The following is a 20,356-nucleotide window of genomic DNA, read 5'->3' as shown; positions in this document are numbered from 1 at the left end:
TGTTCCACTACGTAGGTGTACTGCTCATTAGTTTGCCTATGACTGCACTTTGCATGTATATTTTTTTAGGTATCTATCTGTGCAAATGTACTATGCTCAGCACCTGCCTAATAACATTGATTTACGCTCTTTGTGGGATCTTGGGACCATTTTAACATCTGGGGGACCAGGCTGCTTTCATGTTCGGATTCCATCTCTTTATGAGGGTTCATTCTTTTTACTGTGTATAGTTGTAATGTGTTTTCTGTGTATTTTTGACTGAAATAAAGATTGTTTGTAATTTTGCAAATACTTTGTCGTGACTTTTCTTCTTCTCTTTCTGGTTTATTATATCAGTCACTGTGACTATTGCCACAATTTGGGGCATTGCTCGGTTTGCTATTCTGTTCATATTGTAACGAGGCATGGCTGACGGCTCTTGCCTGCACTGATGCACTGTAACGAGGCATGGCTGATGGCTCTTGCCTGCACTGTAACGAGGCATGGCTGACGGCTCTTGCCTGCACTGATGCACTGTAACGAGGCATGGCTGATGGCTCTTGCCTGCACTGTAACGAGGCATGGCTGACGGCTCTTGCCTGCACTGATGCACTGTAACGAGGCATGGCTGTCGGCTCTTGCCTGCACTGATGCACTGTAACGAGGCATGGCTGACGGCTCTTGCCTGCACTGATGCACTGTAACGAGGCATGGCTGACGGCTCTTGCCTGCACTGATGCACTGTAACGAGGCATGGCTGACGGCTCTTGCCTGCACTGATGCACTGTAACGAGGCATGGCTGACGGCTCTTGCCTGCACTGATGCACTGTAACGAGGCATGGCTGACGGCTCTTGCCTGCACTGATGCACTGTAACGAGGCATGGCTGACGGCTCTTGCCTGCACTGATGCACTGTAACGAGGCATGGCTGACGGCTCTTGCCTGCACTGATGCACTGTAACGAGGCATGGCTGACGGCTCTTGCCTGCACTGATGCACTGTAACGAGGCATGGCTGACGGCTCTTGCCTGCACTGATGCACTGTAACGAGGCATGGCTGACGGCTCTTGCCTGCACTGATGCACTGTAACGAGGCATGGCTGACGGCTCTTGCCTGCACTGATGCACTGTAACGAGGCATGGCTGACGGCTCTTGCCTGCACTGATGCACTGTAACGAGGCATGGCTGACGGCTCTTGCCTGCACTGATGCACTGTAACGAGGCATGGCTGACGGCTCTTGCCTGCACTGATGCACTGTAACGAGGCATGGCTGACGGCTCTTGCCTGCACTGATGCACTGTAACGAGGCATGGCTGACGGCTCTTGCCTGCACTGATACATTGTAACGAGCCTTTTGGAGAGATGTCTCTTACTTTGCGCTTCGCTTCTCTCTTTGGGTCGTGTTCTGTAGGTGCGGAGGGTTTCTAGCAGTGGACTTACCTGCAGCTCGCGACTAATGGAGGATAAATGATTGGATCCCAGGCTCCGGAGAGCATCCTGGTCATGTGACCTTTGGCCCATTCATCTGTTCAGACACTGACGGTACCTGTGGAGAACGGCTCACACACCTGTAGCTGCTCAAGCTGAAACGCGTAGCTTGTTTACTTGTATTTTTTATTACAATGATGAAGACCGTTCATTCCAAATGTCCCTCTTATTAGCAGCGCCATTTTTGGTCCTTGTTTTTTCTTAGGGTATGTGCACACACACTAATTACGTCTGTAATTGACGGACATATATTTCGGCCGCAAGTACCGGACCGAACACAGTGCAGGGAGCCGGGCTCCTAGCATCATAGTTACGTACGATGCTAGGAGTCCCTGCCTCTCTGCAGGACAACTGTCCCGTACTGTAATGTTTTCAGTATGGGACAGCAGTTCCACGGAGAGGCAGGGACTCCTAGTGTCGTACAGAACTATGATACTAGGAGCCCGGCTCCCTGCACTGAGTTCGGTCCGGGACTTGCGGCCGAAATACGTCCGTCAATTACGGACGTAATTAGTGTGTGTGCACATACCCTTACTTGTATGTTGGTAACAGCTCGTGTGGTTGTTGGTTTTCTGGCCGCAGCTTCACCCCCGTTGTTCATCCGCATTTCCCAGCGCTCCACCTGCCAGTACGAACACGCCAAGCTGAGCGCCGTTTATGACCTCTACTAATGATGAGGCCACCGGGCGGCTGATGAGGCCATCACTTTGCGGAGGTGGCTCAGGAAGGGCGTGTCTTCCTCTGCTCAGTATAAGACGGATGGAAGTCTCTGTAGATGAAGGAGGGGCAGGCAGGAGAGAAGGACAAACAGAGAGAAGGACAAAGAGACGCCTAGACCGTCCACCAGCAGCCCCGAGACCGCACCGAAAACCACTTTACCCAGAACTTCCAGAGATGACAGAAGACTGTAGTGACAAGCCTGGGGGAGGGGAGAGAAACATGAGGAAGCCATGGGAAAACTCAGACAGCGGAATAATGGGGTAACCCTAGATCTATGTGATCATCCCCTGTATAACATGATAGTGTAAAGGATCTGCCAGGCTCAGCTTCTGTATCCACGCCCATAGGTAATCAGTCTGCACCTGCTTCTATGTCTGTGAGACTGACTCCATCTTCCACCACTCAGGATGGCAGGCTTAGGAGTGGGAGAGCCTATCACAGCCTGGCCAGACGGAGCTAGCTCCCGCCCTCTGTCTATTTATACCTGCCTTTCCTGTTCCTCCTTTGCTTGTGATTCTTCTCGTTTGGTTTCCTGGCCCTGCTGCAGCTTCTTGAACTACTTGTCCTTGCTTCATACTGACCCCGGCTTACTTACTACTCTTCTGCTCTGCGTTTGGTACCTCGTACACTCCTGGTTTGACTCGGCTTGTTCACTTCTCTTCTGCTCTGCGTTTGGTACATCGTGCTCTCCTGGTTTGACTCGGCTCGTTCACCACTCTTGTTGCTCTCGGTGTTGCCGTGGGCAACTGCCCCTTTTCCCTTGCTTCTGTGTACCCTTGTCTGTTTGTCTGTCGTGCACTTATTGAGCGTAGGGACCGTCGCCCAGTTGTACCCCGTCGCCTAGGGCGGGTCGTTGCAAGTAGGCAGGGACAGAGTGGCGGGTAGATTAGGGCTCACTTGTCTGTTTCCCTACCCCCATCATTACAGATAGACCGCAGTATAATGGGGTAACCCTACGTCTATGTGATCATCCCCTGTATAACATGATAGACAGCAGTATAATGGGGTAACCCTACGTCTATGTGATCATCCCCTGTATAACATGATAGACAGCAGTATAATGGGGTAACCCTACGTCTATGTGATCATCCCCTGTATAACATGATAGACAGCAGTATAATGGGGTAACCCTACGTCTATGTGATCATCCCCTGTATAACATGATAGACAGCAGTATAATGGGGTAACCCTAGATCTATGTGATCATCCCCTGTATAACATGATAGACAGCAGTATAATGGGGTAACCCTAGATCTATGTGATCATCCCTTGTAAAACATGGTGAGGGGCAGTATAATGGGGTGACCCGGACATGGTGAGGAGCAGTATAATGGGGTGACCCTGACATGGTGAGGTGCAGTATAATGGGGTGACCCGGACATGGTGAGGGGCAGTATAAGGGGGTGACCCTGACATGGTGAGGAGCAGTATAATGGGGTGACCCGGACATGGTGAGGAGCAGTATAATGGGATGCCCCTGACATGGTGAGGTGCAGTATAATGGGGTGCCCCGGACATGGTGAGGGGCAGTATAATGGGGTGCCCCTGACATGGTGAGGTGCAGTATAATGGGGTGACCCTGACATGGTGAGCAGCAGTATGATGGGGTGACCCTGACATGGTGAGGAGCAGTATGATGGGGTGACCCTGACATGGTGAGGAGCAGTACGATGGGGTGACCCGGACATGGTGAGGGGCAGTATAATGGGGTGACCCTGACATGGTGAGGGGCAGTATAATGGGGTGACCCTGACATGGTGAGGGTCAGTATAATGGGGTGACCCTGACATGGTGAGGAGCAGTATGATGGGGTGACCCTGACATGGTGAGGAGCAGTATAATGGGGTGACCCTGACATGGTGAGCAGCAGTATGATGGGGTGACCCTGACTTGGCGAGGAGCAGTATGATGGGGTGACCCTGACACGGCGAGGAGCAGTATAATGGGGTGACCCTGACACGGTGAGGAGCAGTATAATGGGGTGACCCTGACACGGTGAGGGGCAGTATAATGGGGTGACCCTGACATGGCGAGGGGCAGTATAAGGGGGTGACCCTGATATGGTGAGGAGCTGTATAATGGGGTGACCCTGACATGGTGAGGGTCAGTATAATGGGGGGACCCTGACATGGTGAGGAGCAGTATGATGGGGTGACCCTGACATGGTGAGGAGCAGTATAATGGGGTGACCCTGACATGGTGAGCAGCAGTATAATGGGGTGACCCTGACTTGGCGAGGAGCAGTATGATGGGGTGACCCTGACACGGTGAGGAGCAGTATAATGGGGTGACCCTGACACTGTGAGGGGCAGTATAATGGGGTGACCCTGACACGGTGAGGGGCAGTATAATGGGGTGACCCTGACATGGCGAGGGGCAGTATAATGGGGTGACCCTGACATGGTGAGGAGCAGTATGATGGGGTGACCCTGACATGGTGAGGAGCAGTATAATGGGGTCACCCTGACTTGGCGAGGGGCAGTATGATGGGGTGACCCTGACATGGCGAGGAGCAGTATGATGGGGTGACCCTGACATGGTGAGGAGCAGTATGATGGGGTGACCCTGACTTGGCGAGGAACAGTATAATGGGGTGACCCTGACTTGGCGAGGAGCAGTATGATGGGGTGACCCTGACATGGTGAGGAGCAGTATGATGGGGTGACCTTGACATGGTGAGGAGCAGTATAATGGGGTGACCCTGACATGGCGAGGGGCAGTATAATGGGGTGACCCTGACATGGTGAGGAGCAGTATGATGGGGTGACCCTGACATGGTGAGGAGCAGTATAATGGGGTCACCCTGACTTGGCGAGGGGCAGTATGATGGGGTGACCCTGACATGGCGAGGAGCAGTATGATGGGGTGACCCTGACATGGTGAGGAGCAGTATGATGGGGTGACCCTGACTTGGCAAGGAACAGTATAATGGGGTGACCCTGACTTGGCGAGGAGCAGTATGATGGGGTGACCCTGACATGGTGAGGAGCAGTATGATGGGGTGACCCTGACATGGTGAGGAGCAGTATAATGGGGTGACCCTGACATGGTGAGGAGCAGTATAATGGGGTGACCCTGACTTGGCGAGGAGCAGTATAATGGGGTGACCCTGACATGGTGAGGAGCAGTATGATGGGGTGACCCTGACATGGTGAGGAGCAGTATGATGGGGTGACCCGTTCTGTTACCTGGATGCTCTTGTGTGCTCGCCGCGTGCAGTACATCATTACGGTGAAGGTCGCGGTCGTGATTACACCGGCCAGGAAATTCTGCAGCACCAGAGACAGGAGCAGGAAACCTGAAAAAAGTCCATTATCTCAACCTGGAAGATTTCCAGGCATCAGCGGCCTGTACCGGTGACCACATCTACATGACTGTATATACATGTGATCACTATTAGATCTGGTTTATATGACTGTATGTACATGTGATCACTATTAGATCTGGTTTATATGACTGTATGTATATGTGATCACTATTAGATCTGGTTTATATGACTGTATGTACATGTGATCACTATTAGATCTGGTTTATATGACTGTATGTACATGTGATCACTATTAGATCTGGTTTATATGACTGTATGTACATGTGATCACTATTAGAGCTGATTTATAGGACTGTATGTACATGTGATCACTATTAGATCTGGTTTATATGACTATGTACATGTGATCACTATTAGATCTGGTTTATATGACTGTATGTACATGTGATCACTATTAGATCTGGTTTTCATGACTGTGCATGTGATCACTATTAGATCTAGTTTATATGACTGTATGTACATGTGATCACTATTAGATCTGGTTTATATGACTATGTACATGTGATCACTATTAGATCTGGTTTATATGACTGTATGTAAATGTGATCACTATTAGATCTGGTTTATATGACTATATGTACATGTGATCACTTAGATCTGGTTTATATGACTATGTACATGTGATCACTATTAGATCTGGTTTATATGACTATGTACATGTGATCACTATTAGATCTGGTTTGTATGACTGTATGTACATGTGATCACTATTAGATCTGGTTTATATGACTGTATGTACAGGTGATCACTATTAGAGCTGGTTTATATGACTATGTACATGTGATCACTTAGATCTGGTTTATATGACTGTATGTACATGTGATCACTATTAGATCTGCTTTATATGACTGTATATACATGTGATCACTATTAGATCTGGTTTATATGACTGTATGTACATGTGATCACTATTAGATCTGCTTTATATGACTGTATGTACATGTGATCACTATTAGATCTGCTTTATATGACTGTATATACATGTGATCACTATTAGATCTGGTTTATATGACTGTATGTACATGTGATCACTATTAGATCTGGTTTATATGACTGTATGTACATGTGATCACTATTAGAGCTGATTTATAGGACTGTATGTACATGTGATCACTATTAGATCTGCTTTATATGACTGTATATACATGTGATCACTATTAGATCTGGTTTATATGACTGTATGTACATGTGATCACTATTAGATCTGGTTTATATGACTGTATGTACATGTGATCACTATTAGAGCTGATTTATAGGACTGTATGTACATGTGATCACTATTAGATCTGGTTTATATGACTATGTACATGTGATCACTATTAGATCTGGTTTATATGACTGTATGTACATGTGATCACTATTAGATCTGGTTTTCATGACTGTGCATGTGATCACTATTAGATCTAGTTTATATGACTGTATGTACATGTGATCACTATTAGATCTGGTTTATATGACTATGTACATGTGATCACTATTAGATCTGGTTTATATGACTGTATGTACATGTGATCACTATTAGATCTGGTTTATATGACTATATGTACATGTGATCACTTAGATCTGGTTTATAGGACTATGTACATGTGATCACTATTAGATCTGGTTTATATGACTATGTACATGTGATCACTATTAGGTGTTGTTTATATGACTGTATGTACATGTGATCACTATTAGAGCTGGTTTATATGACTATGTACATGTGATCACTATTAGATCTGGTTTATATGACTGTATGTACATGTGATCACTATTAGAGCTGGTTTATATGACTATGTACATGTGATCACTATTAGATCTGGTTTATATGACTGTATGTACATGTGATCACTATTAGATATGGTTTATATGACTACATGTACATGTGATCACTATTAGATATGGTTTATATGACTACATGTACATGTGATCACTATTAGATCTGGTTTATATGTACATGTGATCACTATTAGATCTGGTTTATATGACTGTATGTACATGTGATCACTATTAGAGCTGTTTTATATGACTGTATGTATATGTGATCACTATTAGAGCTGTTTTATATGACTATGTACATGTGATCACTATTAGATCTGGTTTATATGACTGTATGTACATATGATCACTATTAGATCTGGTTTATATGACTGTATGTACATGTGATCACTATTAGAGCTGTTTTATATGACTATGTACATGTGATCACTATTAGATCTGGTTTATATGACTATGTACATGTGATCACTATTAGATCTGGTTTATATGACTATATGTACATGTGATCACTATTAGAGCTGTTTTATATGACTATGTACATGTGATCACTATTAGATCTGGTTTATATGACTATATGTACATGTGATCACTATTAGATCTGGTTTATATGACTGTATGTACATGTGATCACTATTAGAGCTGTTTTATATGACTATGTACATGTGATCACTATTAGATCTGGTTTATATGACTGTATGTACATGTGATCACTATTAGATCTGGTTTATATGACTGTCTGTACATGTGATCACTATTAGATCAGGTTTATATGACTATGTACATGTGATCACTATTAGATCTGGTTTATATGACTGTATGTACATGTGATCACTATTAGATCTGGTTTATATGACTGTATGTACATGTGATCACTATTAGAGCTGTTTTATATGACTATGTACATGTGATCACTATTAGATCTGGTTTATATGACTATGTACATGTGATCACTATTAGATCTGCTTTATATGACTGTATATACATGTGATCACTATTAGATCTGGTTTATATGACTGTATGTACATGTGATCACTATTAGATCTGGTTTATATGACTATATGTACATGTGATCACTATTAGATCTGGTTTATATGACTGTATGTACATGTGATCACTATTAGAGCTGTTTTATATGACTATGTACATGTGATCACTATTAGATCTGGTTTATATGACTGTATGTACATGTGATCACTATTAGATCTGGTTTATATGACTATGTACATGTGATCACTATTAGATCTGGTTTATATGACTATGTACATGTGATCACTATTAGATCTGATTTATATGACTATGTACATGTGATCACTATTAGATCAGGTTTATATGACTGTATGTACATGTGATCACTATTAGAGCTGTTTTATATGACTATGTACATGTGATCACTATTAGATCTGGTTTATATGACTGTATGTACATGTGATCACTATTAGATCTGGTTTATATGACTATGTACATGTGATCACTATTAGATCTGGTTTATATGACTATGTACATGTGATCACTATTAGATCTGGTTTACGTGGCTGTATCTGTTTTAGAACTATTTTACATGGTAGTATATAATGTTATATCTTATTCACACAATCATAGGTATATATGAGTTTGCCAAAGTAATTGTGATCATTGTTCTAGCTGCCTTACATGATCGTATGTGCGCTTGGTCAGTGCTCAAGCTTGTTTTCTTGGTGGTAATATGTGTGATCACTATTGTAGTGTCTTTACATGGTTTACTTTATGATGCCCTCACCTTTTACAATACTGGTGTCTTTACCCAAAGAAGAGAGGAGCAAAGTCTGAAACACGAGACAGGAGAGCCGGAAAATGAAGAGCGTCCTCAGCAGCGCGTGCATGGACCTGGAGAAAGATAATCCGGTGACTGCATCATGGAAACATCAAGCCACAGATAATAGCACGTCCTGGTCAGAGGTTTTATACACTTATTGTTCATGTAAAGATCTCACTCCACCAAGTGCCTCACAAGTCATGTGTTAAATAACCTCCGTGGCAGGACGGGGTCTGGTAGATCAGTGATCTGGGGTCACCACTGGCCGGCAAGGACGGCTCGGAGATCTACGTCAACAGTTGAACAAAACTCTTCATCCTTTTCTACTTCCGTCAGATCCACAGCTGTATTCACAGTCTTATGTCTGCGGAGATTAACATTTCCTCGGGTTTCATGTTTGCAGAGCTCGCTCTAGTGCTCTGCATTCAGAAAAGTGAGGTATAAAACTCAACCTCCCAAAATGGCATCAAAGAGGTGTCTGCCCATGTATAACGGCGGCTCCGTGTCCGGACAGGTAACCGGCACCACTATGTATTTGGTTATATGACTAACGACGGTATTTGGCCACTCACCTGCCCTTCCTCAGCATTACACCTCCAACAGCAGATCCAGCAATGGAAAACCCTAAAGACACCATCCCGTTCCAGATTCCTAACTCGGCCGCAGAGACTCCGTGATCCAGCAGAAGCAGAGGGACCATCGTGAGGGATCCCTGCTCACCTAGAAGAAGAACACAGTGCAAGTCTAGAGGACGGACCCACGTATAAGAGACATGACAGGATCATGAGAGGGCCGGGACCATCCTGCCAGGTCCCTGCTCACCTAGAAGAAGAACACAGTGCAAGTCTAGAAGACGGACCCACGTGTAAGAGACATGACAGGACCATGAGAGGGCCGGGACCATCCTGCCAGGTCCCTGCTCACCTAGAAGAAGAACACAGAGCAAGTCTAGAGGACGGACCCACGTGTAAGAGACATGACAGGACCATGAAAGGAACGGGACCATCCTGCCAGGTCCCTGCTCACCTAGAAGAAGTACACAGAGCAAGTCTAGAGGACGGACCCACGTGTAAGAGACATGACAGGACCATGAAAGGAACGGGACCATCCTGCCAGGTCCCTCTGGTTCTAAGGGGCTCCAGATATCGGTTAATAATGAAACATCTTCTCTATCTGAGAGGTGACACCAGTGATATTCACAGATGAGGCGGCGACTGCCCTCAGAGTTAATCAATGAGATAAGACGAGCCACACTCCGTGTACACCACCAATTTAAATGGATCAAATATTATTGGGAAAAGGGGGAAGATGGACGCACGGCTCCAAAAAGCATCACAAAAAAAAAAAAAATCTTTACTATGAACTAATTTGTGCTATTAAAAGTCCTTGGGGTTCCCAGTGTTTACCTGCAGCTGAAACACTCTGTTCTAGAGAATGAAGCCACGACCGAGTATTGGAGATTGTCACACACCGAGGGCTCAGCCATGTACTGTATGTGCTGCCCCTCACTGAAGAGACAATTGTACAACTGGTGAAGAGCCAATAGATTATTCGCATGAACTCTGCCAATCCGCATGGCCTCAATGAGAGCTTCAATTTCGGTTGTTTTTTGTCATTTGTTTTCACCTATTTGAGGGCCGTTTGTCTGGCGGTCGCCACCCCTAGAAGAAGCTGGAAACGCGCGTCGGGTGTTTGGACACTTTTTAGTTGATCCAATGACAGTCCTATGATCCTCTGCAATAACCAGCACATTGTCTAGTACTGACATTACACTCCGTCAGTAAGGCTCGCAGCTGTCTATGTGAAACCATTGGGTTGACTGGCGCACGCGCTCCCCGTCCTCCACACTTACCTGAGTGGGACTTGTGGAGTGACGGTTCAGCACAAGTGGTCGCTCTCACAACCGTCCAAAGCAACACGTACATCGACGTCTCCAATCTGTCAGCCTCATGGTGATACAGACGGCACTGGTGCGGACTATACATCTCACCTCCTCCATAGCGGGGGCCTCTCCACTGCCGGGCCTCTCCACTGCCGGGCTCCAGCTTTACAGCCCGGTGGAGAGACTTGGGGTCTGAGTGCTGAGGGCGGGAGACCCCACTCCGGTGTTACTGTCCAACCCAATTATTGCAGAGCATCTTTTCATACTTGGACTCGGTTGTCCGACGCGCAGGGTTCGGGGGCATCTGCACCTCTGCTTTACACGGACATTGGATATTTTAATAGCGCAAATTAGTTCATAATAAAGATTTGTTTTTCTTTTTCGTGATGCTCTTTGGAGCCGTGCGTCCATCTTCTCCCTTTACATAATATTATTTGCTACCAGTAATATTCACACTCGCAGGAGTCACACGGGTGACGTGTCCATGGACTTGTGGCTTTTATTGAGGTTCTTGTGTAGGTGCAGAAATGAAGACATTTTTGGATACTCATTTCCCAGTTCTATTTTGGAGGGAGATTTATTGCTCTTGTTCGCCTATTATGCGAATGGCCTATCAGAGTGAGAACAAACATGGATGTATGTAACTCCTTCCCCTTGGGACGTGGCACTCGGCAGGGATGCCACAATTGGGCCTCTGGCGTTGGCAGTTGGGCATTCCTCTTCCAGTAAGGGTTCCCTCGAGGTCCTATAATTGAGGACACATTAGTGGCGGATGATGGTCCTTCGCTGGCTTCTTTCCTACAACTACTTGACACATTTGGGGCCTTCTCGGGGTTATCGGTTAATTGGTCCAAGTCGGTGATGTTTCCTCTTCCTCCTGGACGTCGCTCCCGGCAGGGCCTCCCTGTCCCATCACAAGCAGTGTCTCAATTCACATATTTTGGGGTGCGGGTTTCCCTTAATTTACTGCGCTCTCATGAACTTATCCCGTGCCCGTTCGTAGCCTTTACTGAAAAACCGTTAAATACTTGGAGGAACCTTCCCCTTTCCTTGGCCAGTAGGATTCATCGTTTTAAATGATTTATCTCCCAAATGTTTGTATCGATTCTCATATTTTTTGACAACTTGATGGTATATTACGCTCGCTCTACTGGCGGGGGCACCCCTATGTTCAGCCTTAGTCTTCTACAGGCCCCTAAAATAATTGGGGGGGGGGGGGGGTGGCAGCGCCCAACCTTTATTTCTACTACTTGGCTTGGCAGCTGGTGATGGCGCGTGCACTGGTGGATTGACATTGAAGTAATGCGGCCACTGCGTTGGCAGGAGCACCTCCCACTTCTTACAAACTTATTATATAGGTTTAAATCCCAGTGTCCTGCGCCGCTCCCGTGACAGCGCGGGCATGAAGGAAGGCGCACAAATTACCAAGTGGTGTTCTGCTTCCTCTTATTCCCCCAGGACCCCATTATGGAACAATCCCTGCTCGTCTCACCTTGTGTCACTGCCGGGGCGATGATGTGGGCTGGGGTGGGGGTTGGGTTTCTGGGTCAGTTGTACTGTGCAGATCGTGGTTTTGTCTCGTTTTCGGAGCTTGAGCGGTTTGGGGGTCCCTCATTCTTTCACTATGTCCAATTATGACATGCCTGTGTGGCCCAGTTTGGATCTCTATCATCTACTTTGGTATTCTCTAAAGTGGAGGACCTGCCTGGCACCCCGGACCTTCCCTGGACCCTTACTCAAGCATGTTGCTGTGTGGTGTAAAAAGGCCACTTATTGAGTGGAGGAGAAATATTCCTGACCTGATGGGGGAGCAGTGGGGGGAGGTGGAATGATCATTCCTTGACTCCGGTATAAGAGCCCGGGATGTACATCTGATATATTATACTCCGGTATAAGAGCCAGGGATGTATATCTGATATATTATACTCCGGTATAAGAGCCAGGGATGTACATCTGATATATTATACTCCGGTATAAGAGCCAGGGATGTACATCTGATATATTATACTCCGGTATAAGGGCCAGGGATATACATCTGATATATTATACTCCGGTATAAGAGCCAGGGATATACATCTGATATATTATACTCCGGTATAAGTGCCAGGGATATACATCTGATATATTATACTCCGGTATAAGAGCCAGGGACGTACATCTGATATATTATACTCCGGTATAAGAGCCAGGGATATACATCTGATATATTATACTCCGGTATAAGAGCCCGGGATGTACATCTGATATATTATACTCCGGTATAAGAGCCAGGGATATACATCTGATATATTATACTCCGGTATAAGAGCCAGGGATGTACATCTGATATATTATACTCCGGTATAAGAGCCGGGGATGTACATCTGATATATTATACTCCGGTATAAGAGCCAGGGATGTACATCTGATATATTATACTCCGGTATAAGAGCCAGGGATGTACATCTGATATATTATACTCCGGTATAAGAGCCGGGGATATACATCTGATATATTATACTCCGGTATAAGAGCCAGGGATATACATCTGATATATTATACTCCGGTATAAGTGCCAGGGATATACATCTGATATATTATACTCCGGTATAAGAGCCAGGGACGTACATCTGATATATTATACTCCGGTATAAGAGCCAGGGATATACATCTGATATATTATACTCCGGTATAAGAGCCAGGGATATACATCTGATATATTATACTCCGGTATAAGAGCCAGGGATGTACATCTGATATATTATACTCCGGTATAAGAGCCGGGGATGTACATCTGATATATTATACTCCGGTATAAGAGCCAGGGATGTACATCTGATATATTATACTCCGGTATAAGAGCCAGGGATGTACATCTGATATATTATACTCCGGTATAAGAGCCGGGGATATACATCTGATATATTATACTCCGGTATAAGAGCCAGGGATATACATCTGATATATTATACTCCGGTATAAGAGCCAGGGATGTACATCTGATATATTATACTCCGGTATAAGAGCCAGGGATATACATCTGATATATTATACTCCGGTATAAGAGCCAGGGATGTACATCTGATATATTATACTCCGGTATAAGAGCCAGGGATGTACATCTGATATATTATACTCCGGTATAAGAGCCAGGGATATACATCTGATATATTATACTCCGGTATAAGAGCCAGGGATGTACATCTGATATATTATACTCCGGTATAAGAGCCGGGGATGTACATCTGATATATTATACTCCGGTATAAGAGCCCGGGATGTACATCTGATATATTATACTCCGGTATAAGAGCCAGGGATGTACATCTGATATATTATACTCCGGTATAAGAGCCGGGGATGTACATCTGATATATTATACTCCGGTATAAGAGCCAGGGATGTACATCTGATATATTATACTCCGGTATAAGTGCCAGGGACGTACATCTGATATATTATACTCCGGTATAAGAGCCAGGGATGTACATCTGATATATTATACTCCGGTATAAGAGCCAGGGATATACATCTGATATATTATACTCCGGTATAAGAGCCAGGGATATACATCTGATATATTATACTCCGTTATAAGAGCCAGGGATGTACATCTGATATATTATACTCCGGTATAAGAGCCAGGGATGTACATCTGATATATTATACTCCGGTATAAGAGCCGGGGATGTACATCTGATATATTATACTCCGGTATAAGAGCCAGGGATATACATCTGATATATTATACTCCGGTATAAGAGCCAGGGATATACATCTGATATATTATACTCCGTTATAAGAGCCAGGGATGTACATCTGATATATTATACTCCGGTATAAGAGCCAGGGATGTACATCTGATATATTATACTCCGGTATAAGAGCCGGGGATGTACATCTGATATATTATACTCCGGTATAAGAGCCAGGGATATACATCTGATATATTATACTCCGGTATAAGTGCCAGGGATATACATCTGATATATTATACTCCGGTATAAGAGCCAGGGACGTACATCTGATATATTATACTCCGGTATAAGAGCCAGGGATATACATCTGATATATTATACTCCGGTATAAGAGCCAGGGATGTACATCTGATATATTATACTCCGGTATAAGAGCCAGGGATATACATCTGATATATTATACTCCGGTATAAGAGCCAGGGATGTACATCTGATATATTATACTCCGGTATAAGAGCCAGGGATATACATCTGATATATTATACTCCGGTATAAGAGCCGGGGATGTACATCTGATATATTATACTCCGGTATAAGAGCCAGGGATGTACATCTGATATATTATACTCCGGTATAAGAGCCAGGGATGTACATCTGATATATTATACTCCGGTATAAGAGCCAGGGACACACATCTGATATATTATACTCCGGTATAAGAGCCAGGGATGTACATCTGATATATTATACTCCGGTATAAGAGCCAGGGATGTACATCTGATATATTATACTCCAGTATAAGAGCCGGGGATGTACATCTGATATATTATACTCCGGTATAAGAGCCAGGGACGTACATCTGATATATTATACTCCGGTATAAGAGCCAGGGATGTACATCTGATATATTATACTCCGGTATAAGAGCCAGGGATATACATCTGATATATTATACTCCGGTATAAGAGCCAGGGATGTACATCTGATATATTATACTCCGGTATAAGAGCCAGGGATGTACATCTGATATATTATACTCCGGTATAAGAGCCAGGGATATACATCTGATATATTATACTCCGGTATAAGAGCCGGGGATGTACATCTGATATATTATACTCCGGTATAAGAGCCAGGGACGTACATCTGATATATTATACTCCGGTATAAGAGCCAGGGATGTACATCTGATATATTATACTCCAGTATAAGAGCCCGGGATGTACATCTGATATATTATACTCCGGTATAAGAGCCAGGGATATACATCCGATATATTATACTCCGGTATAAGAGCCAGGGATGTACATCTGATATATTATACTCCGGTATAAGAGCCGGGGATATACATCTGATATATTATACTCCGGTATAAGAGCCAGGGATGTACATCTGATATATTATACTCCGGTATAAGAGCCAGGGATATACATCTGATATATTATACTCCGGTATAAGAGCCAGGGATATACATCTGATATATTATACTCCGGTATAAGAGCCAGGGATGTACATCTGATATATTATACTCCGGTATAAGAGCCAGGGATATACATCTGATATATTATACTCCGGTATAAGAGCCAGGGATGTACATCTGATATATTATACTCCGGTATAAGAGCCGGGGACGTACATCTGATATATTATACTCCGGTATAAGAGCCAGGGATGTACATCTGATATATTATACTCCGGTATAAGAGCCAGGGATATACATCTGATATATTATACTCCGGTATAAGAGCCAGGGATGTACATCTGATATATTATACTCCGGTATAAGAGCCGGGGACGTACATCTGATATATTATACTCCGGTATAAGAGCCAGGGATGTACATCTGATATATTATACTCCGGTATAAGAGCCGGGGACGTACATCTGATATATTATACTCCGGTATAAGAGCCAGGGATATACATCTGATATATTATACTCCGGTATAAGAGCCGGGGATGTACATCTGATATATTATACTCCGGTATAAGAGCCAGGGATGTACATCTGATATATTATACTCCGGTATAAGAGCCAGGGATATACATCTGATATATTATACTCCGGTATAAGAGCCAGGGATATACATCTGATATATTATACTCCGGTATAAGAGCCGGGGATGTACATCTGATATATTATACTCCGGTATAAGAGCCAGGGATATACATCTGATATATTATACTCCGGTATAAGAGCCAGGGATATACATCTGATATATTATACTCCGGTATAAGAGCCAGGGATGTACATCTGATATATTATACTCCGGTATAAGAGCCGGGGATGTACATCTGATATATTATACTCCGGTATAAGAGCCGGGGATGTACATCTGATATATTATACTCCGGTATAAGAGCCAGGGATGTACATCTGATATATTATACTCCGGTATAAGAGCCAGGGATGTACATCTGATATATTATACTCCGGTATAAGAGCCGGGGATATACATCTGATATATTATACTCCGGTATAAGAGCCAGGGATATACATCTGATATATTATACTCCCGTATAAGAGCCAGGGATGTACATCTGATATATTATACTCCGGTATAAGAGCCAGGGATATACATCTGATATATTATACTCCGGTATAAGTGCCAGGGATGTACATCTGATATATTATACTCCGGTATAAGAGCCGGGGATGTACATCTGATATATTATACTCCGGTATAAGAGCCAGGGATGTACATCTGATATATTATACTCCGGTATAAGAGCCAGGGATGTACATCTGATATATTATACTCCGGTATAAGAGCCAGGGATATACATCTGATATATTATACTCCGGTATAAGAGCCAGGGATGTACATCTGATATATTATACTCCGGTATAAGAGCCAGGGATGTACATCTGATATATTATACTCCGGTATAAGAGCCAGGGATATACATCTGATATATTATACTCCGGTATAAGAGCCGGGGATGTACATCTGATATATTATACTCCGGTATAAGAGCCAGGGACGTACATCTGATATATTATACTCCGGTATAAGAGCCAGGGATATACATCTGATATATTATACTCCGGTATAAGTGCCAGGGATGTACATCTGATATATTATACTCCAGTATAAGAGCCCGGGATGTACATCTGATATATTATACTCCGGTATAAGAGCCAGGGATATACATCCGATATATTATACTCCGGTATAAGAGCCAGGGATGTACATCTGATATATTATACTCCGGTATAAGAGCCGGGGATATACATCTGATATATTATACTCCGGTATAAGAGCCAGGGATGTACATCTGATATATTATACTCCGGTATAAGAGCCAGGGATGTACATCTGATATATTATACTCCGGTATAAGGGCCAGGGATATACATCTGATATATTATACTCCGGTATAAGAGCCAGGGATATACATCTGATATATTATACTCCGGTATAAGAGCCAGGGATGTACATCTGATATATTATACTCCGGTATAAGAGCCAGGGATATACATCTGATATATTATACTCCGGTATAAGAGCCAGGGATGTACATCTGATATATTATACTCCGGTATAAGAGCCAGGGATATACATCTGATATATTATACTCCGGTATAAGAGCCAGGGATGTACATCTGATATATTATACTCCGGTATAAGAGCCAGGGATGTACATCTGATATATTATACTCCGGTATAAGAGCCAGGGATGTACATCTGATATATTATACTCCGGTATAAGAGCCAGGGACGTACATCTGATATATTATACTCCGGTATAAGAGCCAGGGATGTACATCTGATATATTATACTCCGGTATAAGAGCCGGGGATGTACATCTGATATATTATACTCCGGTATAAGAGCCAGGGATGTACATCTGATATATTATACTCCGGTATAAGAGCCAGGGATATACATCTGATATATTATACTCCGGTATAAGAGCCAGGGATATACATCTGATATATTATACTCCGGTATAAGAGCCGGGGATGTACATCTGATATATTATACTCCGGTATAAGAGCCAGGGATATACATCTGATATATTATACTCCGGTATAAGAGCCAGGGATATACATCTGATATATTATACTCCGGTATAAGAGCCAGGGATGTACATCTGATATATTATACTCCGGTATAAGAGCCGGGGATGTACATCTGATATATTATACTCCGGTATAAGAGCCGGGGATGTACATCTGATATATTATACTCCGGTATAAGAGCCAGGGATGTACATCTGATATATTATACTCCGGTATAAGAGCCAGGGATGTACATCTGATATATTATACTCCGGTATAAGAGCCGGGGATATACATCTGATATATTATACTCCGGTATAAGAGCCAGGGATATACATCTGATATATTATACTCCCGTATAAGAGCCAGGGATGTACATCTGATATATTATACTCCGGTATAAGAGCCAGGGATATACATCTGATATATTATACTCCGGTATAAGAGCCAGGGATATACATCTGATATATTATACTCCGGTATAAGTGCCAGGGATGTACATCTGATATATTATACTCCGGTATAAGAGCCGGGGATGTACATCTGATATATTATACTCCGGTATAAGAGCCAGGGATGTACATCTGATATATTATACTCCGGTATAAGAGCCAGGGATGTACATCTGATATATTATACTCCGGTATAAGAGCCAGGGATATACATCTGATATATTATACTCCGGTATAAGAGCCAGGGATGTACATCTGATATATTATACTCCGGTATAAGAGCCAGGGATGTACATCTGATATATTATACTCCGGTATAAGAGCCGGGGATGTACATCTGATATATTATACTCCGGTATAAGAGCCGGGGATGTACATCTGATATATTATACTCCGGTATAAGAGCCAGGGACGTACATCTGATATATTATACTCCGGTATAAGAGCCAGGGATATACATCTGATATATTATACTCCGGTATAAGAGCCAGGGACGTACATCTGATATATTATACTCCGGTATAAGAGCCAGGGATATACATCTGATATATTATACTCCGGTATAAGTGCCAGGGATGTACATCTGATATATTATACTCCAGTATAAGAGCCCGGGATGTACATCTGATATATTATACTCCGGTATAAGAGCCAGGGATATACATCCGATATATTATACTCCGGTATAAGAGCCAGGGATGTACATCTGATATATTATACTCCGGTATAAGAGCCGGGGATATACATCTGATATATTATACTCCGGTATAAGAGCCAGGGATGTACATCTGATATATTATACTCCGGTATAAGAGCCAGGGATGTACATCTGATATATTATACTCCGGTATAAGGGCCAGGGATATACATCTGATATATTATACTCCGGTATAAGAGCCAGGGATATACATCTGATATATTATACTCCGGTATAAGAGCCAGGGATGTACATCTGATATATTATACTCCGGTATAAGAGCCAGGGATATACATCTGATATATTATACTCCGGTATAAGAGCCAGGGATGTACATCTGATATATTATACTCCGGTATAAGAGCCAGGGATATACATCTGATATATTATACTCCGGTATAAGAGCCAGGGATGTACATCTGATATATTATACTCCGGTATAAGAGCCAGGGATGTACATCTGATATATTATACTCCGGTATAAGAGCCAGGGATGTACATCTGATATATTATACTCCGGTATAAGAGCCAGGGACGTACATCTGATATATTATACTCCGGTATAAGAGCC

At 43.5% G+C, this 20,356-nt stretch overlaps 1 protein-coding gene across 1 annotated transcript; it reads right to left on the bottom strand.

Annotated features, from left to right (window-relative positions):
* Window positions 1–1,954: 1,954 nt before the first annotated feature.
* On the bottom strand, window positions 1,955–9,814 carry LOC142704369 (major facilitator superfamily domain-containing protein 3-like). The gene is made up of 4 exons (XM_075848273.1): window positions 9,644–9,814; window positions 9,036–9,142; window positions 5,379–5,488; window positions 1,955–2,389 (listed from the first exon to the last, which is right to left on the bottom strand). The coding sequence occupies exons 1-4, from the start codon at window positions 9,769–9,771 to the stop codon at window positions 2,216–2,218; spliced, it is 519 nt and encodes a 172-aa protein (XP_075704388.1). The 5' UTR covers window positions 9,772–9,814; the 3' UTR covers window positions 1,955–2,215.
* Between the last annotated feature and the right edge of the window lie 10,542 nt (window positions 9,815–20,356).

The sequence above is a fragment of the Rhinoderma darwinii genome, unplaced genomic scaffold (genome assembly GCF_050947455.1).
Source record: "Rhinoderma darwinii isolate aRhiDar2 unplaced genomic scaffold, aRhiDar2.hap1 Scaffold_3292, whole genome shotgun sequence".
Classification (NCBI taxonomy): domain Eukaryota; kingdom Metazoa; phylum Chordata; class Amphibia; order Anura; family Rhinodermatidae; genus Rhinoderma; species Rhinoderma darwinii.
Note: the sequence above shows the minus strand (reverse complement) of the source record. Positions and strands in the feature narration are given on the sequence as shown.